This window comes from Zosterops lateralis (assembly GCF_965231275.1).
Source record: "Zosterops lateralis genome assembly, chromosome: 17".
Taxonomy (NCBI): Eukaryota; Metazoa; Chordata; class Aves; order Passeriformes; family Zosteropidae; genus Zosterops; species Zosterops lateralis.
Window position 1 is genome coordinate 7,567,856 of NC_139777.1, and position 25,237 is coordinate 7,593,092.

Consider the following 25,237-nt stretch of genomic DNA (forward strand, 5'->3'; position numbering starts at 1 on the left):
GTAAACTGTCATGGGCACTCCTTAAACACATGCTTCACATGCACAATTCCATACACAGTTTGTGCAAAAATAGGTTGTGTCTTCTAGCTGTAATAGGCTGATGTTGCAGTCACACTCAATAGGTTTTTAGAATATGTTTGAATTAGAAGATCCACTGTCTGCCTTTTGGTTCTCCCAGAATTCAAAGCGTGACTTTATTTTGAAAAGTGCCTTTTCTCCCTGGGAGATTTCACGTTTATGTGTCAGTGACTCCAGATCATATTTGCTCAACTGACCAAAAGCCTTTTTTCTAATTGTCAGTCATGCAAACTGAGTCAGGCTTTTTCTTTTCATTGCATGCCACCAATAATTAAGAGCATTTCAAAAATGTAGTGAAGTGGAAAATTTTTTCTTACACATGGAATTTTGCAAATATTCTGATAGTACATACATTGTGCTTATTTTTACAATTTGCCATGTAGGAGATGCTAATGAATTAAAATACCTTTTTATACTAAAAGGTGGCTGTCACATTTGCTGCATGCATTACAATTCATTATAATTCACTACTGCACCTTTCGAAATATCCACTCTTCAGATTCCCACCTTTCCTAATCTTCTTGATAGTCTCTTGAACAGTAATTTTGGCTATTAACAAGCAGTAGAATGCATTTTTCTGATCCTCTCTTCTAAAGTGCAGAAGAGTCTACCTGTTTACTCTTACTCATCCTTCTGAGACTGGTTTGCTCATCAACCTGTGTGATGTTCCCTGCTGTGACAGGAGTGTCTGTTAGGTGCAAAGGTGTTTAGGGCTAAACACAAATGAGAAGTCTTTGCAGTCAAGGCTTCAGATGTACAGAAGAATTTTCTGGTCCACCGTATGTATCCAGATTTTCCAGTTTTCTCTAGAAACTTCTATACTCCAGTAAATGTGCTTGAAGATTATTTTGCATTGCAAATTTTGCAAAAATTGCTTCCAGCCACCTGAAGGACTTTGGTCCAATGATTTGGAGTTGAGCTGAATACCAAGAGGATGTGCTGCTGAGCAGTGTTACAGAACAAATCACTGACTTAAAGTATGAGATGGAGGTGTTAGAACTCAGTGTTGGCTCTACACAGAACAGCACAACAGAGTCAACTGAGGCTGCTTCTGCTTAATCTAACCCAGTACAGGAAATCTTGTGTCTTTCTCAATATGACAGAGTTCACTTGTCAGGAAAACTCTGATAGTGTTGCCTTCTCTTATCCCTGTGAGATGAACATTTTACAAGCTGGTTGGGTCACCATGGTTTGCTTGGTCCATTTTTAAACTGACTCTTTCACTTTAGCCTGTTCTAGTTTACTTTTGGTGAACCTCTGCTCCTTACTAGTGTCCTGGAGGTGGATTTTCTGCAGCACACAGGCCAGGGGAGGGACCACTGCAGTAAGGTGGGCTATACAGGGAAGAAACTCATAACAGGCTTGAAAGAATTCATATTGGGAAAGACAAGAATGGTTATCCTTGATTTTCACTCTGATTTTCTACTGTTGGATCTTTCTGTGGCTGTTGCAAGTCTGGAAGCCTCACATGCAGTAGAGAATTCCTTGGAAAAAATGAAAGTCATGCCCCTGCTCCTGTTGATTTTTATTTTTTATTTATAAATGTGACTTGCTGCCTGATATAATCACAGCAGGACATGCTAGGAAATGCCACTGGATTTCTGCATCTTTCAGATGAGTTAGAGACTTCATATTTGTCTTTAAATCTTATCAGTGACAACCCACACTTTTCACATGGTGTAACAGCACTGAGGTTAACCAGGGTGTGCAGGACTCACCTGCTAAAACCCATTCTCTCTGGACTTTACTTCTGTGCAGCATCTTAAACATACCCAGCACTTCAGAGTAAGCAGCTTGCCCTGCCCCGAAAAAGCATGTACTATGTATGTACAGTATAATGAGAGGATAAACAGCATTTTCTCAAGGTCAAATATTATGTAGTTTTGTATTTTTTGGGAAAGAGTCTGCTCCTTTTGTTACCTCTCTGTTACTGTGTTTATTTTCATCTGTTTACTACTTCAGTTTTCCCTGCCTCTGCGTGGGCAGATTAATAATTTTATTTGTTTGTGTTTCCAAAATTCTGTTTTGTTTTTCTCATCACTGCATGGGTCTGCCTTCTTTCAGTGTGTGCTCTTCTCTCTCACATAAGAGATGATTAACTTTTGCAGTAAATGTTCAAAGAAGTATCTGATCTCACAATAGGAGCCTTCACTTCATCAAGAGGCATGCTAGTAATTTAGCAAAAATAGGGCACATGAAATGGTCTTTTCTTGCAACATGGATGTTTTTTTCAACTCCTGCTAATGATTAATGAGTTTAGCTTGGGGACACAAGTCTTCAGAAGTTTCAGTGTATTTCTCCACTTCACCCTAAACCCAAAGTGTGGTAATCCAAATTGAGCTCACAGTAACAGACTCTGTTGTTTGATATTGTGTTGGTCAAGACAAGGTGTGCATCACCTTGGGTCTGCCGGGTTAATGTGGAACAATGACACAGACCTGACTTAGTCCGTATTTTGGGTTCTACCGCACCTAAAAAGATCACTAGGGCTTGTTTAATTACAGGCTCCAAAATAAAAAATTAATAAAAATTAAAAAAACTGTAAAGTATGGACAAGTTAACCTGTGCAGTTGCATTTACATCCTTTGAAACAAAAGTTGATTATTAATGACTCTCTTTATCCCAAAAACACAGCCTTCTCCATAGCATCTTCCACTTGCATATATTCCAGATGAGATGGGTAGTTAGTGCATTGGAAATGAGGGCTCTTGCGGACATAGTTAAGGAAATCTGGAGCTCCTGGGAAAATTACATTGTCAGCCAGAAGAATTGAGCCCTTCCTCAGCAAGTTGCATTCCTAGAAAGAAGAGAAATGGCTTCATAGTGGCTGTTAAGCAGACATTGGTTTGAAAGTAATGTACTTTCATGTTAACCAGGTATACTTGAGTGCCTGCATCCAAAAACCCATTGTGGTACAGGCCTGGGAGATGGAAGAGACATGAGAGAAGCTGAGTAACTCTCAGATCCTTTGTGGTCATTTGGTGACTTTCTCTCTTTATTACTAGAACATTAGAGATGCTGATCCTGAAATAGCAAATCAAGTGGAAGTGTGTGGTTTCCTCCTCAGCTTGTTTCCAGCTATGTCTACATGATCAGCAAGGTGGCTTTGTTTTGCCTCATGTTTAAAAACTTTTTTAATATGGCACTGAACTGTAGTAGTAGCTCTTTAGGTCACTTGAGAGTAGCATGTACTTCTTTGGCCAGTCTCAGTCAGACACCAAAACTGCTAAAAGAAAGAATTTTTTTCTGTGCTTGTTTTCCTTTTATCTTAAGCAACTTCCTGCCATTTTGTCTGGGATCTGGGCATGAAGCAAGGTTTTTGCACAATGAAGATCCCTCTGACAGATTTCCATAAGTGTAACAGTCACTTCAAGTGCAATGTTTATGCTTAGTAAACCTAAAAACCTAATTTTTTACTGGGTTTTTTGTGTAGAAGAAGTTGCTTATCTGGGCTTACCAGCTGTTTTAAAACAGTCTGTAGCTAAATCAGCTTGGTGGTTATCCTGTGGTTACAGGCAGAACTGTAGCTAAAGCATGGGGTGTTTTTTGTCACTCCCAGTCTATGAGGGCAGTTCTGTTGATGAGTGTCCTGCAGAAGCTGCTGAGCTTATTGCTCTTGCCCCCAGGGACTGAACACCAGTCAGCACAGTGGAAGTGATTTTAGAGCCATGGCAAATACCCTCCAGTCTGGTTCTATTGCACAGCTTACAGAAGCCTGCAAGAGACAACATACTGGATTTTCCACTGGTCATCAGGATTTCAGATGCTCTTTGTGTCTGGCTTTTTTGTCTGGACCACTTCCAATATATACATATTTCATCTGAATATATTCATACTTCAGTACCTGCCAAAAATACATTTTAGAAAGTTTGTGACATATGAGAAAATCTGAGGAATTTTTTCTTTGTCTTTCTCTTAATTTCATGGGAGTTTTTTGCAACTTGGTGTCAGAGTTGCATCAGACTGTCCACTACCATGGAACAAAACCGTCTGTTTGTTTTGGCTGTGTTGTGAAGGCTAAGTTCCGATAAGGATGCACTGTGGAAAGAGCTCAGTCATCCTTACACAGGCAGTTTAAAAGAAAGCATTCTCTGAGTACAAAATAACTGTAGGGAGGGAACATTTTCTTCAGCTACTGCTGTGTAAATTCAATACTAGTTGTTCATAACCCCAAACAAATTTCCTTTTCAAACAGCTTTCTGGAGGACAAGCCTTAAAACTAAAAAACCAGGGGGCCTGGGTCAGAAAATAGTGTTGTAGTCCTGAAGCAGGGGTCAGGAAATATTTGTCAGGTTCTCAGTTTAAGAGGCAGGCTCGAAAAAAGTGGATGTATTTGTGAAGAAAATAATTGAAAATGGCACTTCCATAAAAACAGGCAGTTGTAGAACATTTTATCAGGAGAGTATCTGTATGTGCTCTGTTGATAAGTACAGATATTGTCAATCTGTTACTTAACACCTGAAAATACCTTCCTGTCCAGAAGTCCACTGACACTGCCTACTGCTGTTACAGCCAACTTATTTTGGAATACCCACAGGAATGGTTAAGGCAGCTTGGGAAGAAATAAGCATAATTTTTCCACATTTGGGGCTGGGCATAGGGCATTTCCTTAGGAAGTGTCTGGCTGGGGCAGTCTGCACTCTTCTTAATGTTGCTTTGCAGCCAATTAATTAGGTGGAGTGTAAAGACTCCAAGACAAGTCAGAGTCTGTGCTACCGTAGCCATGCCATGGTATATACAGAAAATGCTATTTCATCAAGAGGCTCTGCTGGCACCAAAGACCCAGGCAAAAAAAGGATGCTGAGGAAATTAAAGAGGTGGAGCTGGGATATGCAGGTCCCAAATCTTACCCACTCTCAGCATCAGGATGGGCTTTGGGTCAAGTGTTCTGGTTGGTGGGCCTGCAGGCATTCCTAGGGAGTGTAAGACTCAGGCCATGCATTCCTCCAGGTAGGATTTCTACTGCACACCTGTATGTTCAGGAAACAGAACGGTTCAGCAGTACTCACTGAGTTCTGAGCTATGTAATGTTGGCAGAGGTCCTTAACAAAGGTTTAGGGTCCTGTCCCTTCAAATCCTCTTTTCTTGTAAGGCTGCTATTTTGGCTGCCAGTCTTCATTTTCAGCAGATGAGGTCCCTCATAAAGAATAGAGGCTTTACAGACATTAAGGTATTTATTTGCTACTTTACTTTTAAGACTGGAATTGTGCAAACTGACCTGAAGCAGTTTCGTGTCTGGTGTGTATCTATCTTTCCAGTGGTCCAGGAAGACAAAATCCAGAGTATCCACTTCATATTTTTTTTTCAGCTGGGGGATAATTTCCTCTGAAGGGCCTTGTAGGAGTTTTACCTGGAATACAAATCCATCTGATAAACTGCAAACCATTAAGAAAAATCACATACTCCCAGCTCATATTAAATTGTAGCCAGACATCAAGGATCATATTTATAGCTCAATATTATGTCAGTTGAATTATTTGGTAGGGTTAAGTCAAATGTACTTTTTTATTTTTGACAAACCAACTCAGTTACATTCCAAAATACAAATATGGGTGTTTCAGATTTTGTTGGTTTTTAAATTAACAACAGAAAAAGTGACCTGTTGTTTTTGTTGTATAGCGTTTCTTTACTGGAAACATGGAAATCTCCTGTTGGAAACAGTCCTTTTAATTTTTGTTTGTTTGTTTTTGTTTTTGTTGTTGTTGTGGGGGGTTTTGTGGGTTTGTTTGTTTGGTTGGTTTTGGGTTTTTTTGTCTGGTTTGGTTTGGTTTGGTTTGGGTTTTTTGTTACATTTCAGTTGAGTCTTGTAGTCCAAGGGAAGCAAAAAATGCAGAGAACAAGTTAGAATAAAGATGTAGGCTGTATATAAAATTGATATGGCCAGGAGAGGGAAGACAGGACAGAGGCTGTTACATCTTCCTCACAGGTTTATTGGAGTAACTACTGTTAAACTGAAAGCAGCTGCTGCACATGGATTTTTGTCAGGCAAGCACCATATACCATGAGAAGAGGAAGAAAGTGTAAGGAAATGTCTGGTTTATGACTCATAGCTGATCAGGAGATTAAATCAGATGAGGAAATGCAGTTTTAGATGTCACTAGTACTTCAAGTTCTCTACAAGAAGTTAAGAAACACATTAGAAGGTCCCTTGGTGGGACTTATTTCCTCCAGTGTTTCCAGCTCCATTGAAGTGAGTTGTCTGCTGAATAGACAGGCACTTCTCAGGTATGAATCCCCCAAATCAGGGGGGAGATATAGACTGGAACATCTGCATCTCAACCAGCTATAGAGAGTCAAGACACTTCTGACTGCACAAAACTTAGGTATGGGTACTGTGGCCAGCTAGATGTGGGTAACATTTGAAGTCCATTGCACATAATACAACTGATTCCTCTGAGCTTTTGTAACAAATTGGACTAGGGTTCAGTTTTTGTAGTCAGTCTTGACACCAATTTGAACCTTTTAGTTTATATTGAGAAACTCAGTATTATTCTAGCTTTTGGAAGGCAATGTATTTAAGTCCTGCTGTAAGAGGTCAGGCACTGTAACTAAGCATGGAGCTGGTTAAATTTATAAGGCCCATGGGTACAAGAAAAAAAAAAAAAAAAGAATCTAACCAGTTTTGCTGTAGTTGTTACAGACAAAATGGTATTTACCTTATCTTGTACTCCAGCAAACTCAATCATCTGTTTAGCTACAGCAGCAAATTCTGGGTTGAACTCCACAGTGAGCAGACGAGCTCCTGCCTTCAGTAGCCGAGAAATCCTCACTGCTGAGTAACCACAGTACGTTCCCAGCTCCAGGGCAACTGATGGATTGGCCTCTTCCACTGTCTTGTCTAGAATTTTACCTGATTAAAATGGGAAAAGATGACCTTTTGACAAAACAGAACTGGTTCATAGACAGAAGAGCAAGGTAGTGACAAGAAACTTTAAAAATCCATGTACTCAGTTGCTCAGGACATTCAAAAATTAAGAGTTGATGTTAAATTATATACTGTATCCTTTGCAAACTGGCTTGTAATCAAGTTAATCATGGACATTTTAATTTTCAAAGTGCAAGCTTTCAACTATAAGAAATCTTAGTCTCACAATATACAAATTTCTGAGTAAGGAATTCCCTGAATTAGCTTATATTCCCTGAATATAACTTAAGTAATTCCCTGAATTAATTAACTTATAGTGTTAGAAGGGGGAAATGCAGTAATTTTTTCCAAGAACTTACTGCAGAAACTGGCCGTAATTGTGAAATATAGAAGTCCTGGGTTTTGAGTGCTCATGTTTGTTGCTAATGTTACATGCTGTAGTCTGATATAAAATTTCTTATTCCAAATAATCATCTTTAAAGGAAAAAAGAAAAGTCGACTTACAAAGTTGCAAAATATTTGGTTTCACTGCATGAATTTGTGGGATGGGAAACATTGGTCAATTGTTAACAACAGAAAATGTTCCCAAAAAAAAATGACCATGTACTATATTCAGTCCTTACAAAGAAAAGGATTTATTTGTGAGAAATTTCCTCTTATTTGTATGGCTAGAAACTGGATAACTAAACTCAAAAAGTAGTGGAAGGGATTTTACTCTAAGCCATGGTCATTAAAGGATATTCTTCTGGGTGTTGTTTATGAATATGAGTATGAGGATGAGGCATCTTGAAGCCATGTCATCGCTCTTGAAATCTCAAGGACCAAAGATGCACTAGCTTTGATGGCTCTTACCTGAGGAAAGGCCATCAGAGCAAAACAAGAGTGAAATTATTAAGAATTTATTCACAAATGTTCAAAGTTTAGAGCTTTAAGTATTCCTACTTAGCCTTGACCCACTGTTCTGCTGCCCTAAGCACCCCAGCCAGGTATGCTGAGGAGCTATTTTCAAAAACTGTACCCATGTCAGAAGAGCATTTTTATTACAATGCTTACAGTTCTGTTTCATTAGCTATGTTAATCCCAGACTAAGCAAATTTCTCCAGAAAGTTCCCAGCAAGAGGTACTTTTGTTTCTAATTCATAAGAGAACATATTAACATTTTGCCATTATAGTTTTTTGAAAAGATTGCTGCTTTCCTGCAGCTATGAAAAAAAAAAAGTTTCTATTCCCATATTTTTCTTTAGGAGACAAGATGATTTACTTACTAAATAGCAACAATGACTGATACTGTATGACATGGATAGGATTTCTCCCTTCAACAGAAACTTCTAATTTATGCTTGCATTCACAAAATTAATATAGTTAAACATATTCTGGGGTTTTTTCAATTTGCTATCTTCTTGTTAAGGTCTGAAAGTATTTAACATAATGAATTATGCCTTAAAGGCACCTTGTGTATAAAGTGAGGTATAATGCAACCCTAGATTTTTCCCATCAGTTGTCACTCTCTGCTTACACGCTTGCAATGTGCACAGCCCAGAAACCTGGTGCTGTGACTTTCTGGATGAGTCACTGGATCCCCCTCCTCAAAAACATCTGCACAGGCAGGCACCACTGTTCACAGAACTACTCTGCTGACCACAAGGCTGTGTGGGTTGGGGTGTTTGCAGCAGCAGCAGATGGAAGGTGCCATGTGAATACAATCAGATGTCCTGTACTGTGCTAGTCTTGAAGGATCTTTTCAGATGCTGACCCCTGCTGCAATTACCTTTCTCATCACCCACATTCATGGCCCACTCTTTCTGGGAGCAGTATTTATCTATAGCGTCCACCACACTACAGGGGTCTCCTCGGACTGCATTCTGTAGCACAAAATTTAAAATCCTCTGTTCTTTGCTCTGATTCATGATGAAATTGGTTATTTTCTCCCGGATTATTTCATTCCAGATAAGGGCAGCAGTGCCGTTTTTCCTGATGATCAACACAACGAGTAGCAAAACGAAAAGCAGGATGAAGACAATGAACAAAGGGACCGAAGCGCTCTCCAGCATCTGGAAGAGAAAAACAGCCCAGGGTTAAGGTGGCACAGGAGAGAGCTGTCCTTTTTGTAAATATTGAGCTAAATTACCCACAACATACCATTCTGAACAGGAACACAGAGAGTTTAATTATGATTGTGCCTAGAGTAGCTGTAAAAGGCTCTCTGTCACTTGGTAATGGATGGTGCTCTGTAGCACTTCCTTTAGAAGCCAATTTTACAGGCAGTCAACAAGTAGCTTTATTTAATGCTCTAGTCCCCTCCCCCACACAGCTGCTCAGTCTTGGCTCCAAGCATCAAATCTGTTCTAGCTCCAATAGGAGCTACAACGTCCTCAAAAATTTTGCCTGTTACCCAAGACCAATGACAAAGGGATTATCTCATTCTAGGAGATAACAGCATTCTTCCAAATCTCTTCCTACTTGTTCTTGCTTCTCTCTTTTGTTTCCGCAAATATTGTCCCAGAAAAGTTCTAATTTTTATGGGTGGTTTCACTTCCATTCTGTAGTGGGGTTTGGCATACATGGGGAAAATCCATCCCATTATTTAAATTTTGAATCATCATGAAGAACACATTTTGACTTCAGAAGATGACTGAGTTTCCATGGAGATATGATCAAGACACAGTACAGCTGATTTTGTTCACCCATCCTCTTATCTTAGTTGCAGAGCAAGTATTATTTGTTTGGAGCTGTCAAAAGTGTATTTCTTTTGCTTCATCAATAAAAGCAGTCATCAATATTAACAGTTACCCTTAATGCTTTTCTTGCAAAGTCTGACCTGAGAGGTTTCCTTTCAGACCATGCCAGTGTCATTAGCACATGAAAATCTTGCTTCTTGGACCTTCTGAATATTTTTTCCTACCTAATATGAGCCTGCTTCATTATTTCAACAGGATCTTGAAGGCCTGGATGTCAATTTTTCTTCTTTCACTCTGTGCAATAGTAGTCTTACCGACCAGGCCAAATTGTCCTGCACCTTTCAGATGGGACTTCAGCTCTTTTTCATTTTTCTACATGAAAATGTTTGACAATATCTGTCCAGTGAGAACATGGATAGGGCTGTGAAAAGATAATTAGTTTAACCTAAAATATCTCTCTAGCTTCACTTGACTGGACTGGTTTTTACTTGACTTTCATGGCTTAGTTTATTGTATGGTCATTGTTGATGGATTTGGATTACTGACACAGGTGAGAGATATATTCTGAACTCCAGTGAGTGGCTGGAGCCCGGAAATCACTTCCTGAGGCCGGCAGGTCTCTCACCTTCCTGCACACCCGTGACTCATTTGGTGGCAATCCAGCTACAGTCAGGTGCCTGTAGGACTGAAGACTGCTGCCATTCAGAATTGCTGCAGACCACTGCCAGACATAATCCTCTGCTTACAGTGGATACTTGGGCATTCTCTGAGCAGACCTTACACAGGCTGTTGCTTCAGCACTGTGAGATCCTGTCAGCCTGTTTGGGGCTGCCCTTCAAAGATCTGGCAGCAAGAGTGGATGGGAGCAGCAGGATGAACTAGGTAGTGTATTTTGGGGGGAACAGCTTTCCTCCTTAATTGCTTAGCATTGATAAGAGACCATTTAATGAAATTTCTCAAAACAGGGAGAGAAGGCTCTGTAGGCTCTCACCTCTACTCCTTGTCCTGCAGGAATGCTGAGAATTCTTCAGACTGATTGTCTGAATCAAGTACTCAGAGGGATCCACTTTTTACAGTGCCTCTTTGCACTTGAATCCTACATGAATGCTACCACACATAAGAGCAGAGCCCACCTGCTTCCCCAGAGGTTGCTCACAAGTAGAACCAACCTATAGAGTACATGCTGATTATTCCATTCCTAGATGAGTTCACTTATTTTTGAGGTATCAAGGAATGTTTTTCAACTACTGGGTTTCTTTACTATTAATATTTCTGTATAACACCCCAGCACCTTCATAAACTGGCACTATGGGTTGTTCTTAGCAGAAATCCTTCAGGAGGCAATTATCCTGAAAACCACTTTCCAGACAAGGTACCTTCTAAAAAGAGAGAAATGGACACATCTTGGTTTTCTTTTCTTTCTTTTTTTTTTTTTTTTTTTTTTTTTTAACATAGTTTTTTCCAAAGTTTTTTCCTCTTAATTTCTGTCTTCTTAGGTGTGAAAATAAATTTAGTGACAGCAGTAGGCTGTAAAGGCAGTTTGCCAAGAGCAAGCAGCACTGGTGATGGTCATGCACCCAGAGGGAAAAAAAGATCTGTACCAAAATAGGTAATTGCTTTCGTATTCTTAGCTGGAAAATATTTGATATGAAAATTAAGTGTGTAATTCAACCAATTTAAAACTACCACTACCTAGGAGACAGTCATGTTATGACAGCTTTAGAAAATGCAACAATAATTTTAGCTTTAATGTGGATTCATGACATTCATTAAGGATGCAATAAAACTGAACTTGCATACAGTCAAGTTTCCCATAACCACTTATTACAAAGCAGCCACTCTTATTATTTAGTGCTTATACTGAGGTTCCAAATAGACAGGTTAGCACTGCAACCTCTTCTGTGCTTTAGAAACACCATAATAAGAGGAGCTTTCTCTTTGAAAGCTGAAATTTGAAGTGGAAAATAGTAGGCAAATGAAAAATTCAGTGAGGGAATAAACAGAAAAACTGGAGGGACAACATTATGGGAAAGAATGAATAACATGTATCAGTACATCTGTTTTTGAGAAGACAGAGTTTAAAAGAAAACATATTAAAATTTCATGCCCAAACCTGTCAAAGTACCAATGAGTCTTTCTAAAGCACTGAGTTATTTTCTTATGCATCTAATCGTACTCATTTTGGCAGATTTCATAAAACCAAATCATAACTTGATAATGCAGCTCAGCAGTTTTCCCCTGATGCACACCATAATCAAACAATCAGCATTTGAATGGGAGTACCTCTGTTTCAGCTTACAGAGATTTAAAAAGATCTTTTCAAAGAGAGAAGCAGACATAAAATGTGGGAATCTGCTGCCCCAACCTACCTGCCTGTGGAGATGAAACACCTAAGTCATTCCAAAGGCTATAAAAGAAACATCAAGATACTGGCTTGTAGACTTAGGAATCTGCTATTATGCCAACAGATGTTAAGTTCGGGGATTCAGTATCCCCTTACTGTCATATGATCTTCAGTTTTTCTTAAATCATAACAATGTCCATGTGATGGAGCCCAAACCAATACATCCTGTTTTTTATTCTCATGCAGCTGACTCCAGCCATTTCACCAAATGTTAAAATAAGGATCTTTCAGTAATACTATTTATCAGTCCTTATGGTACATTTTTCCAACCTCTGCTAAAAAATAATTGCTCTTAGAATTCCCTGATGTGAAAAAAAAAGGATTAGAACAATTGGTAACATCAATTTCTAAGGTAAGTCTGAGTAACCAGATTGAACTGAGATCTTTTTCAGTGTTTCATAAAAACTATACAAAGTTTTCATAACACTGTTAGAGGAAGATGTATGGAAATGTGATGTAAACTACTGATTGCAACTGCTTCTCTGATTCCAAACCAACATCCCTCCACTGAAAACTGACGTTTATTGAGAAGAAACATAAGCATGTGAAAATAAGCACCTTTAAATGGTCTAAGGTTTAACAAAAGCATATACTCTAGTGAGAGTCACACTCAATGGATCACAGAAGTATCAAATTTGACTATTTAACTATTCTGAAGCTTAGTTCACTACATTATGAGTAATTAACAAGATGTAATTTCCTACAGATGCAAAAATAAGAGATGACAGATATTGAAACACTTGTGAGATGGAAAACTGCTGGTTAGAACACTTTTCTAATCAAGGTGAATCCTTCTAAGCCTAATTACAGAGCCTCTCATTACAGTTTTAGCTTGTATAAACTGATATTGCTTTGTTTTGTAGTGAAACTTAAGTCCTAAACATTATCACAAAAAAACCCCCACACTTTTATACAAAAACAGCACATAAATTAGATTGCTATTCTCCAAGACTGGAATGAGAGTAAACTTCATGACCCTGAGCCAGGGGACTTAGCTGTAAGTCTCATTTTGGCAATGTTTTTCTGATCTGGCCTTGGATGAGCTGTCTTATCTTCCTCTGTGTTGCCACAGGAGTTAAAGTTACTGCTGCATGTGTAAACTTTCAAGGCATTGTAAAGCTGAATTAATCTTTTTCAGAAAATTCCCTGCTATGAATATATCAATAACACCTGAGGAAAGGCAAAGTTTTGTCTGCACAGCAAATGCCTATGTGACATTATTTTTCTTGAGTTTATGAACAACTGGGAAAATGTGGAGACAAGCAGTGCTTCAAATGCTTTCCTAAAGGGCTTTCAGCCAGCTGACAATTCAGGCCTTTGAGGAAAGATCCAGTCTTTGAGGTACATCCAGTCTTGCTATAATTTTTCATGCATTTAATCTAACTGCCAAGTACTGGTTGGTTGTTTAAGAGTTCATTATGAGTCTCCACACATCCAGACAGTACTTTAAGCATTCTGGTGCTAAAGGGTTTAGAATCTAATTTTGACTTTATTAACTCACATAACCTGGTGAGTGGAGAGCACTCGATAAGTTTATATCATTCAACCTTTTTCAGCTTCTGCTGAAATTACACCTTTAGACACTGATGCACTGAAATATGCAGAGGATTTGTACACTAGTAAGGAAATATTAGCTGTTTACAAAGCATTGTGAAAACAATGCAGATGAGTCAACATATTTCTACACATATTTTAACAATGTCCTGCACTAGGCCAGAGGAGATCTGTGCTGTGCTGTGCTGGGACTGGAGTTTCTGACTCTTAGTCTTACGCTGTCCTGAATGAGGCAATCTCTCTTTTGTGGCCTTTTGTTTTTCTTGATATTTTCCCAGAGCAAGAAAGGCAAAGTATTTTGGTCAGAAAGTCTAAACTAACTTCTGCCAAACATATTGTATTCTGTTGCTGTAGGCAACACAATTCAACAGCTTCATAATTCAATACATTTAAAGATCAAAAAATATCTTTTTACCTTCTATTCTTTCATTACTGTTTATGTATTTTCAAGTGAGTGCAACTGTTCTGTGAAGAATAATCATCATATTGCCAAAAGTGAATAGCTTGTATTTCAGTGGAAACTTAGTCTGCGAGTTTGACATTCAGATTTTCCACTGACATCATAAAAACAATCTGAACAGACTTTCTATAATTTTTCACTATTTCTTGCCTGAAATCCAGAGTCTTCTCTCAGTTTTTTTTCAAATTACTACAATTTAGCTTCACTGCCATGACTACAAAAACGTCTATCTTCTATAAAAGCAAAGTTCTGATGATTGTTTCCTGCCCATATAGCCTTTTGTCTCGTCTTCTTCCCTCTTCTCAGGTTGAAGGGAAACAAATGCAAGTTTCTTCTTACTGAATGAAAGGAAAACAACAGAAAAGTGCCTATTGCCTACTTGGGAGCCCATCAAATAAGCTTCATAAGGGTGTTTAAATCCATTCTGTCTACATAGATTTTAATTAGGATAATTGCTACCCACTTAAAACTCCCTTCCCAGTAGCCATTGTCTAGATGGTATTCAGTGCTATTACCCAAAGCAGGAAGTTTATACAATGGTTATGTGCCCCATTAAGAAGTGCAGTGTTTAGAATGAAGTGGCCACACAGAGAGGCCTCATCTCCATCCAACAAGCAGGTCCACAGGAATCTGTAGCCATCTAATCCAGACTGACCTAGTGAACACACTGCATGATTAAGGACAGAGTTTGGAATGAGAGAATTCTTCAAGGATAAGAAATGCACTTTACTGGGCCTTAAGCAAAGGCAGATTTTTAGGAATAAGACCCTTTCAGGTATCTCTAGGAAGTGTTTGTTTCTGATAGTCCTTATTCCTACTGGAGCCCTCCAGATGTGTTTGTACTATTTGTACCAGTGTTTAAGACCAGGGTGGCTCAGCATAACTGTACAAATCCTACCTGGGAGACTGGAGTGACAAAAGTAGAAAGGGCTCTGTCCTGACAGCACACTAGGAGCTGGTCTGTGAAAAGTTTTCTAAGCTGAGATTTTCATGTTCTCCAGGGGGTAAAATCAAGCCCTTACTGAATGATTTTGCCCTAAATGGAGGCAGGGAGAAACGGAAGAGGAAAGACCAAAATAGCTGACTGTCCTCAAGACAGACCTATTTCACAGTCTCTTCCTTTTATCACCGGGCTGAATCCTTAGTGTCCCAAATCCCCACTGCATGTTCCTGCCCTGCTTCCAAGGCTACCAGCTAATCTACTGTAAATCTGTCTCTCTCCCAGCACAGCTTTGTGCTGTCCACAGGCTGCTCTTCAGGCTGGGGGGAGTGCTGAAACTTGGTAGTGAGGACACCCACTGAGGGATCTGAAGGATTAGGAAGGAAATCTCTGCTGAAATGATGACTTATTTCTATGAGAATTAACAACTCTAACACACCAAGCAAGGGGGAATTCAGCACAGCACAGCAGGTAACCAAACACTGTGTGGGAAGAGGGAGTCTGGGATAGAGCGAGGCAGGGATTGATTTTCAAATCTTGAATGAAAGCTCTCCCCAGAAAAGTGCCTGGAGTGGGTATAGAGGGTCTCTGGCTAGAAATTGCTTTCTGAGAGAGCTTTAGAATGGTCTCACACATTAAGATCTGTTTTCAAGGACTACTGCCAAAATTATGTTTTTTCAAAAAATTCCCAGTCACTTTTAATTCCAGTGATCCTGAAGGAATGCTGAAAGACAACAGTATGAGACTGGCAGATGTAAACAGAGTACCAGACTGCTGCGAAATATTGCTAAACTTGGGTGGCAAGTAAGTTGCTTGCGGTGTTAATGTGATCAAACTCTTTTCTCATTAATGCAAACTAAACCTGTAAATCAGGAAGTCTTTCTTTTGTACTTCAATACTGCAAAGCTGTGCAAATGAATGTGATTCTGAACCTGAGGGCTTTGTTGGAGAAGTCCTTGACTGAGTAAGCAGAAGTGCAGAGAAAAAGTAAAGGTTGTTTAAGGTAGTTCACAGAGTTCATCAGTATGACGTAGTTGACAGTACTGGTAAATATGAGTTTGTTTGTTAAGGACAGAAGGTAAAAAATATCCATTATGGGCACCAGAAGGATACTCTATAAGCACCAGCAGGGCTAGCAAGCAAAAATACTCGCTTTTTGTCTCTTCTTCAGAGATATTTTGCAGTAGCAGAACTCCCTCTTGAGAATGAAAACCTCCATAAAATACATCTGCAGCAAAACACTTATAAAAGCAGCTATTCAGCCAAATGTGACTGAACTGACGCTTGACTTGCATTCAGCTTCTTCGTGAATACAAATGAATACCAAATTCCAGCATACTTTTAGCCATAAATTAAATTTTCAATTTAGTCAGGGTATCTCATCTCACTTCTTTCAGCTGTCAAGATTTACAATACAGTACAAATGCACTACACACAAATATGTCCTACTCTTTCTCTGTGAAAGCTGTTGCTGCCCACGGACTGGATTCCTGACAATGAGTGCCAGTCAGAATGTGGAAAACACCACTTCTTTCATAAGCACCACTGTTTAAAATAGTGACATTTTCTAAGATAACACATCATGTCAAGCCTGACAAACAAGAAAATATAAATATGTACCTTTCTTAGTATAGCAGAAGCTGTTCCCTCCGATCTTTTCCTGTGCTGCTCTCCTGTGGATTTTACAGAATAAGAGTCCAAGAGCCTGCAGTATTCAGTCACTTTCGATCACATCACAGGAATAGCTTATCAGTTCTGTTACACAGACTCTAAAAGGAGCGGTGTCCTTTTCCCCAACTCCTCCTTTCACACATCCTGCGCTCCTTAAAGGTGCTCGGTGCTCTAATAACCGTAGAGAAAGCTATTCATCTGTCCCCTAACGACAGTGCTCTTGTTACTTAGTTACAGCACAGTGAATGCTGACAAAGTCAGGTATGAGCCAAATCTGTGCTCAGTGTAAATGCAATGTGTTCAATCAAGCAACTTCAGGAATGAATTTGGCCCAAGGGATTTAGTTCTTTTTTCAGCTCAGACATGGCATGCTACAGCCAGAGCAGAATTGGTAGGAACAAGACCTAGGCATGCAAGTTAAATATAGAGTGCTGCTGGAGGCAGGCGAGGTATGTATAGCAAATGGCTTAATAGCAAGTACAGGAGGAGCTGCAATCAATACATTATAAATAGCACATTTGAATTTCTGTGGCTTCTAGTTGGAAAAATCTCTTGCTACAAACAGCTCTAAGATAAAATAAGAGGCTTATTCTAACAAACTTTGTTCTTGGGTTGTCTGTCTATACTGTTTCATACGAAGTGGGAACAATATAATCCAGCTGCAATTTTATTGCACCATCGAAGAATATCAGAAGAAAAACAAAAAACCCAAACACAATATGGTAATAGTTCTCTCCTGTATTCTCACTGCAAAACTTTGACCTAGTCAGCAAGTATTTGAAGCTCAAGCCTCGAAACTTTTTAAAGACTTAAGGAATGTGTTTGTACCAAGTGTGCAGAAACAGGAGCTGAAGTTGTGAGAACTTCAGGCCTTGTCAAGTGATTGGGGAGCTCCTTGAGAGAATTAGGGACCACCTGAGAGTATGACAAGAGAAAACCAAATAATTCTAAGCCAATTAATTGAATAAAGAATTGTGGGGAAAAATAGGTAGGTGAAGATTGAAGTGTTTCTAGTAGCTCTAAGCAAAACATAACTAACACCCTGCAATACAGCACAGTCCCCAATGTCAATACAGAATAACTTTGAACCATCCCTTCCATGTATAACAGAGCTTTAGCTCTACAAATATTTTCTTATAATCAAGACATCAAGCACAACAAAGAATGAAGTAAGCAATACTGCAGTCCAGCTTCACTGATAGTAATTTCCTGTCTGGTCAGAAGCTGGTTGGATCTGCACGACCCCTGATGCCTCCCACACTTTAAATTAGCAGAGAATTTTTTTTTTTTTTTTTTTTTTTTTTACTGCTGGGCTATGGAGAAAAGAGTTTAAAACAGTAAAACTTACTCTAAGTACTGACCTTGTGTAAGTATCCAGCTGCTCTTTGGAGAAGTCCTTGCAGTTAACTACAGCTAGTTGTGGGTGGTGTCAGCCCAGCTTCTGCTTAGCAGCATAATTTAGTGCCAAGACTTCCCCGATTGAGCAACATCCCATGACAACACTTCTAAAAGTCTTCTAACTTGGAGCTGAATTTTATTCTTCAGGCTCGAAGCATGGGAGGAGCAAACTTGCTTCTGCCTGCCCACAGCTCTTCACTTGTGATAAAAGCTACGCTTGCAAGTAACCCTTGCTGTTGTCTACATATTTCATTACATAAGTGAAAATGGTGAATGGCACTAACTGCAAATTAGACAAAGCTGGAGGTTCAGTTGGTTAAGCCATTCAAACTGTGTGATAATGTCCATAAATTGCTTCCAAGTTAATAGAAAATTGAAATCTTGTACTATGTTATGGGGTATTTTCTTCCCCAAGAGAAGTTTCTTTGCCAGACTGACAGACATTGGTTTATGCCTCTAATTTACCTGTTAGCCCAATACATGGTCTATATAAGTATGGATATTTTTGCAAGTTTTTACTAATGTACTAACAATGCTACAAACTCCACAGTCCATAAACTTATATACTATCCATATGACTAATCCTTGTCTAGACAGTAAAAATCTGCCCTGATATTAATACATCCAGGTTAGAGAACTGCAGAGAGCTACAATTATATTGGAGTAATACAGCTTTTATGGAGGGCCAAGATCTTAAAAGATGGGTTTGGTACTTGAGAATATCTATCAGGTACTGGATTCACAGGGCACATCTATGGGAAGGTGCAGAACCAGCAGGGATTAGCCTGGGAGCAACACCACATGAATGGCAGCAGCTCAGGACAACTGGCTGGTTCAGGCTGACTCACCCTGACAGTCGCCACTTTAGCTCTGATCTGGCTGCACAAACTTGAGCAGACTTGCTCAGGGACAGAGCTCCCAGCTGCAATCACATGATGCAGCGTGGCAGGGCCATTCCCACTTGCTGTGCATAGCACGGAGCTGGAGCTTTTCCCCCTAAATCCATGCCTGGCATAACAACAAACGGCATTCCCTTCTTCTAATAATCCTGGACAAAGACTGGTTTTTAAAAGCCGAAACAAAGGGAGACAGGAGAGCTAGCACATTATCATAAACCCCACAGATCATGTGAAACACTGAGTGGAAAAAAATTCTTTTGAGCTTGCATTTTCAGAATAGCAGGAGGGATTTTCTTTTATGGGAATTTGCTGTTTTCCACAGTCAAATTAGTCCCTCTTGCTGAGAAACACGCAAAAGAGGAATTTTGAGGAAAGGAAGCACCACTCATGCCTGAATCACGAAACTGCCTGGCAATATCTGAAACAGGAAACATCTAAAAGAGGAGAAAGGTGGCCAGCAAAGTTGTACTCTAAATTTGAACAGATAATACAAGCAGTTAGACTATTTTGTGTTTACAGTGCCTCTTAAAAGGTTATCAGGCAGATTGAAAAAACCTTTCTGCTTTCAAAGACTTTATAACTCCTGACAAAAACTTTGAAGCAGTTAAGTCAACCACATTTCTTTCTTTTCTACCCTCACATTTTTGGCAATATGTGCTGAAGCATTTGGATGAAGCCAAGAACTTGTGTTACTTGAAGCTTCATCTATTTCTGCTGGTTTTTTCCCTTACTTGCAATAAATTACTTGTTCAGGACAAACTATGAACAGAAGATCTATCTGTGTTAAGGAAAGAAGGAATAAAAAGGCATAGATTAAATTCAGAACGAGTCCTACTCTGAGACCAATTTCTGAAAATAATTCTTAATAATCTTTAACAGAAAGAGATGGTAAGAAACCAAATGGACCTACCTCATGCGGAGACAGCTTAGATCACTGGACCAGTGATCAGTAGAGTTCACTGACACTTCTGTAAATTATTCATTAGGTCACGCCACAAAATGCAACCTCTGAGAGAATTGATTTCCCACCCCACCCATTAAAAGGAACACAAAGTGATGACTTCCAAAGACAGTATCTACCTGACACCTCTCTTCTTCCCCCCACCCTCCCTCCCTGCTTGCTGATCTGGGAATGTCAGATATGAAGGAAACTATGCCAGAAAAACAGGCAAGACAAGAAGATGCGCTCGAAAAGTCAAAATTTCTAAAAGGTTTGGTAGAAAAAGTATTTGGTCTTGGTCATTTTCATGAGGGAGAATTTAAGGTAAGCCATTGATAAATGTAATAAAATGCATTTCCTACGAAGGAAACAACATACAGAATTGCAAGCTGTCTTTACAATAAATTCAAAAGGAGAAAGTTTGCCTGCTAACAAAACTAATTAATGACTTACAAAGCACCTTTTTTTGTTGAATGGGTTTATGTATATTTCTGATACAGGGTGTCTCCTTTACCCTTTTAATACCACACTGTTTAAAGTATATTGAATAAACATCTCCCCCTGGAAACAAACCAAACCACAACTAGTGTATAAGTTAATTTATGGCTTTAAATATGACTTGCTACAACTGACAAAATTCAGTGGAAATATGATGTTAAGTCTGATAGCTATCTTGGAAGAAGTTTTTTTAATCTCAGTTTTGGAAGTATATGCTTTCACTGCAGAAACAAAAGGCTTTATGTAAATGAGTTCTGATAATACAATGCATTTGCTGCTAAAGAACTTAATATTTGTTTTCTTAACAGAAATTAGGATATTTTATATATGTATATATATAAGTGTGTATCACTAATTATCTAATCAACATAATGCTAACCACAAAATAATTAAAATCAGAGTAGAAAGCCATATGAGCTGAGCCAAAGATACAGTAGAAACCACATTTGATAACCAGTATCTGTCTCCTGTCCGTGAAAATAAGAGTTTTGAAATGCAGCACAGACACACCTGCTCAGTGCTGACAGAAGGAAATACCAGGGGCTGCTGCTCTTACTGATACTGTCACCATCAGCACAACCCACTCCTCGTTGCTGCTGTTTGTCTCTATCACTCTTGAAGATCAAGCCCGTGAGAATGAGCAAGAACAAGTGGAATGGCACAGCACAGACTTTGGACTTTCTTCTGAAGCTGCTGGTCCTGATGGGAAAGCCTGTGGAAATGCACTGTGCTGTGGGATACAGCCACAGGGCTGGGGACACCCCAGCATCACACGGTCACACACTGGCACAGCACCAGCTGTATTTTCTAATCTGAACCTCCCTTAGCGTTTTAAGGTCTTTTCCTCTCATCCTTTCACTTGAGACACAGCAGAAGAAACTGACCCCCCACCTTCCTTTCATTTGGTTCAATTCACTTTCTCTTTGCTTTGCCACATTTAAGGTATTTCCTTATTAGCAGAATACCATAATGCTGTAGGGACATCTCCTCACATAAACTTGTTTTGTGTTTGGGGAGAGTTAATTCTACCCTTTATCCTTCATATCTGAACTAAATCTGTGTGAAGAGCATATGCTCAACACTGCCTGATTCAACTCAGAATGGTGGCTAACAAAAGCTGAAACAACTTTGCATGCATGTACCTTGAAAAGCATAAAAGATTATATCTGAATATGCTCGAGGTTTCTTTAATTCAAAGGCCTTTCAGTATGCTCTAGTCATTTGTTGTAATTTATACTGCTGTTGCAGTGGGTAATAGTTTCTAGTGGTAACAGGGGGGTTGCCTTTGGTTTTCTTGGGTTTTTTTTTGTTTTTTTTTGTTTTTTTTTTTTTTGTTTTGTTTTTTTTTTGTTTTTTTTTTTTGGGGGGGGGGGCAGGTGACTTAATAGCAATGATGCTGGGAAAAAGTCATCAATCCACTTACTAAAGTGTTAATAATTCCTGTTTCATGTATTTTCAAACATTGACGGGGTTAACAAAAATAATGAGACTACACTGGAAGTGAAGTGAATTCTACACTTTCTTTGGAGTATTTTAATTTCCTGCCATTTCTCCTCAGCTGTGAACCAGAGGATTGATGTTTTCTGAAACAAAATGGTTGGATGCTGCCCCCTTGTGAGTGGGGCCCCTGCTCCTAAGCCTGAACCACGACTGCCTAAAACATTTTTTTCTGTAGAAAAAGCATCTGATTCTCTTGTCCCAAACTCTGGTTTGGCTGTGGTGGTATTTAACACGTATGACCCACTACCAACAGCAGCAGACAGGGCGATTACTGAACTTCAGTAAAGGGCAAGCTAGAACCTCTGAAAGAGGAAAACTCGTTCCCTTGATTTGTTTTGATCAATGCCATCTCTGAGGCCTTTCAGCTCAGGCTGTCAGAACACATCACAGGCATTATTAACTCTCACAGCTCCCATTCAGGATAGGTCAGCAGCATCGCCCTGCTTTGATCAATAGCAGGCATGTGGCACAGGGAGAGGGAATGCTGCTGGAGGCTGAGGCACTGGAGGTGCTCTGGCAGGTTGTCCTGAGCAGATATCTATCCCACCACAGCCCAGCCACGTGTGAAAGCTGCTGGTGCAGGTCGGGGTCACTGACCCACATCATTTGGGCCTGTTCCAGCATTCCAGCAGAGGAACCCCCTTCTCCAGATGCAAGTCCTGCTCACAATCCTGAATGTATCAGTCACAGGAACACGGAGCAACACGGCGTGCTGCCTCTAACACCTCATGGAAGGTGCTTTGTTCAAACCTCCTCAGAGGTTTCTGACTGCCAGCCAGTGCCCTGCACCTGAGGAGGGGCTGTGGCAGCTGCTAGTGCCACACCTGCTACAGAGGGATGCCTGGTTCAGAGGGGAAAGGACAGGTGTTGGATAGCAAGTGAAGGTTTTGGGCAGTCATCACGATCCTTGTCTTTCCCAAAAAGCCTTTCCCGAACCCTTTCTACAGCAGGATCTGGGGAGAAGCCAGTCAAGCAAACTGGGGGACTTTTTTTCTTCCTTCCTTCCAAATGTCTAATTTTAATGCAAATTTTAACTGATTTTAATTGAGGAGACATGAACTGGAATACTGTGTGCAATTCTGGGGTCTTCAGTATAACAAAGACAAGGAGCTATTGAAGAGTGTCCAGCAGAGGTCATGAAGATGATGAGGGGGCTGGAGCATCTCTTACGAGGAGACACTGTGGGAGCTGGGCCTGTTTACTCTGAACAAAGACTGAAAGGGAATCTCATTAATGATATGACAGGATGAGGAGCAATGGCCACAAACTAAAACATACGAGGTTTTACCTCAACATGAGGAAGAACTTTATGTTGGCGGTGGCAGAGCACTGCAACAGCTGCCCAGGGAGGTCGTGCTGTCTTCCTCTCTGGAGACTTTCCAAATCACCATTCCACCTGCTCCAGGTGGCCATGCCTTGTACGGGGGGTTGGACAGGGTGATCTCCAGAGGACACTGCCAACCCTAACGCCTCTGTGCCGGTGTGTGTGATTCACCAGGGCCTGTGCCCGCCTCCTCCCGCCCCGTGCGGGCTCCGGGCCCCGCTCTCCCTCAGGCGGCTCCCGGGCGGGATCCCCGCGGGACCCCGGCGCCTCCGCTCAGGCGCTGCGCGGCCACCCCGCAGGGTCCTGGCGGGCGTGGGGCCCTGTGCCGTACAGCATGGCGGCGCTGTGGCGGCGGCCGCGTCCGCCAGCAGTGTCGGGGCTGTGCCGTACGCTCCGAGCGCTCTCAGGTACGCGGTACCCGCGGGGCTCGGGCCCGGCAGCAGCCGCGCCCTTGCGGCTCCCCGCGGGAAGCGGCTGCCTGCGCCTTCCGACGCCCAAAGCGCTCGGAGAAGGTCCCCCGAGCCTCTCCCACCACCCACCGATGCCGGACTCGAGCGGCTGCTCTGGGGACCGGGCCGCCTCTCCGCTCTAGCCCGAGGCGGGTCGGGCGGAGGCCGCCTCCATCCGTGAGGGCTCTGGCAGCCACCGCGCTCCTGCGGGGCCCGTCCCTCGGCCCCTGGGCGCTGAGAGAGCCCCACCTTCAGGGGCCGGTGCAGCGGGGCTGGGGCTGCCGCAGAGGCTGCAAACCTCTCCTGGGGAATTAGCGCCCAAGGGTCGCGGCCCTCCCCGCCCGCCGGGCGCTGCCGGGGGAAGCCCCCCCAGCCCGGGCTCGGTGCCCGCCCTGCCCGTGACGGCTCCGAAAGCAGCCCCGGCCCTGTGCCCTCTCCAGAAAGAGTCATCGCTCACCTGCGGCGGGAGCCGGGGCTGGTGCGGCCGGGGCCGGTGTGTGCCGAGCCGAGGCGGCAGCAGGGCTGGCTTCCCTCCGGCCGCAGCCCACGCCCCGGCATGGCACACACGGCATATGGAGGTTTGAGTCCGATAATGTGGCCCCGCGAAAAAAATATCTGTGTAGAACTTGCTGCTGTAAAGCCGAGAGAACCCGTACTGGGTCTCAGTTACATTAATCATGAGCCTCTTGAGACATTGTGTAAAAAATTAATCTATTTCCTCACTTCGTTTGAAGTTCTTTATTTTCTGTGTTTCATTCACAAAAAAAAACAGAGTAAATAGCTGAATGAACAAACTACAGCGTTAGAGTAAAGTGAGGAAAACCCAAATCAGCAATAATCAATTGTAAAAATAGGTGTGCTCTGATACTGTCCTTACATACCTCTCCCATCTTCCTGGTCTGTTTCTATTCCTTTTTTTCACGTCCTCTTCACAGGAAAGAATGAGTATGATCTTCTGGTCATTGGCGGAGGCTCTGGAGGCCTTGCTTGTGCAAAAGAAGGTTTGTATGCATAAAAAAACTAACGGAAGTTTTGGTTTAACTTCGGTGAGGTGTAAGGAAACTAAAGGAGGTGTTACTGATCTAATCTTAGAGCTTTTTAAGAAGCATAATATGCTCCAGTGCCTGCACATTAATCATTAACTTAGCTCCATATGGTTAATCTGCAAATTGATTCACACCCTCAGACGGTGTGATCTTGTTTGGCTTTCCTCTTAACCTTTTTTAAAATATTTCTTCTTTTGTCATGGGAAAAACTAAAAAGCTTTCACTTCACTGTATGAAAGTGTTCAGAGTACCTCCATAGATGCTGTAAATTTTTTTTAATGCCATTTCTCATTTATCTGTTAGAACAACAATCCCTTCAGACTGTGTCCAAGCACTAACTGCTGTATAAAACCTTGCCCATTTGTATCTCAGGGTAACATGTTCAACTACCCACAGTGTTCTTAAACATCTCATTTGAGGTCAAATTGCATTTTTAGGGTCAGTGGAAGCTGGAGGCCCCAGTCTGGGTTATTAAATGTCTTACAGAGAATTTGCTGACTACATAGGAAGGTTGGGTCTCTGGTCTGGTGTCT

General features: G+C 41.1%; 2 protein-coding genes across 7 annotated transcripts in view; one reads left to right on the forward strand and one right to left on the reverse strand.

Moving 5' to 3' along the window:
• Positions 1-1,596: 1,596 nt before the first annotated feature.
• On the reverse strand, positions 1,597-24,743 carry COMT (catechol-O-methyltransferase). Of its 6 annotated transcripts, XM_083873706.1 has the most exons (6): positions 18,012-18,170; positions 16,600-16,652; positions 8,712-8,994; positions 6,735-6,928; positions 5,297-5,428; positions 1,597-2,875 (listed from the first exon to the last, which is right to left on the reverse strand). In XM_083873706.1, exons 3-6 carry the CDS (start codon positions 8,992-8,994, stop codon positions 2,696-2,698), a joined length of 789 nt encoding a protein of 262 aa, XP_083729832.1. In that variant the 5' UTR covers positions 16,600-16,652; positions 18,012-18,170; the 3' UTR covers positions 1,597-2,695. The 6 variants fall into 6 exon arrangements, with proteins under 6 accessions (XP_083729832.1, XP_083729830.1, XP_083729834.1 ...); XM_083873704.1 differs by lacking the exons at positions 16,600-16,652; positions 18,012-18,170 and adding an exon at positions 24,540-24,743; XM_083873708.1 differs by lacking the exons at positions 16,600-16,652; positions 18,012-18,170 and adding an exon at positions 24,116-24,195.
• TXNRD2 (thioredoxin reductase 2) overlaps positions 23,339-25,237 on the forward strand; it is a 31,323-nt gene continuing 29,424 nt past the window's right edge. The window contains exons 1-2 of the mRNA XM_083873711.1: positions 23,339-23,616; positions 24,594-24,659. Coding sequence (XP_083729837.1) covers positions 23,544-23,616; positions 24,594-24,659 — 139 coding nt within the window. The 5' untranslated portion in view covers positions 23,339-23,543. The remainder of the gene's footprint in view (positions 23,617-24,593; positions 24,660-25,237) is intronic.

What these genes read in the sequence shown, in the direction of transcription:
- COMT (XM_083873704.1), bottom strand. An exon ending in GAATGTGGGTGATGAGAAAG is followed by an intron (nt 6,929 to 8,711) that starts GTAATTGCAGCA and finishes CATTTTAATCAG; the next exon opens with GTAAAATTCTAGACAAGACA. An exon ending in TTGCTGGAGTACAAGATAAG is followed by an intron (nt 5,429 to 6,734) that starts GTAAATACCATT and finishes TTTGTATTCCAG; the next exon opens with GTAAAACTCCTACAAGGCCC.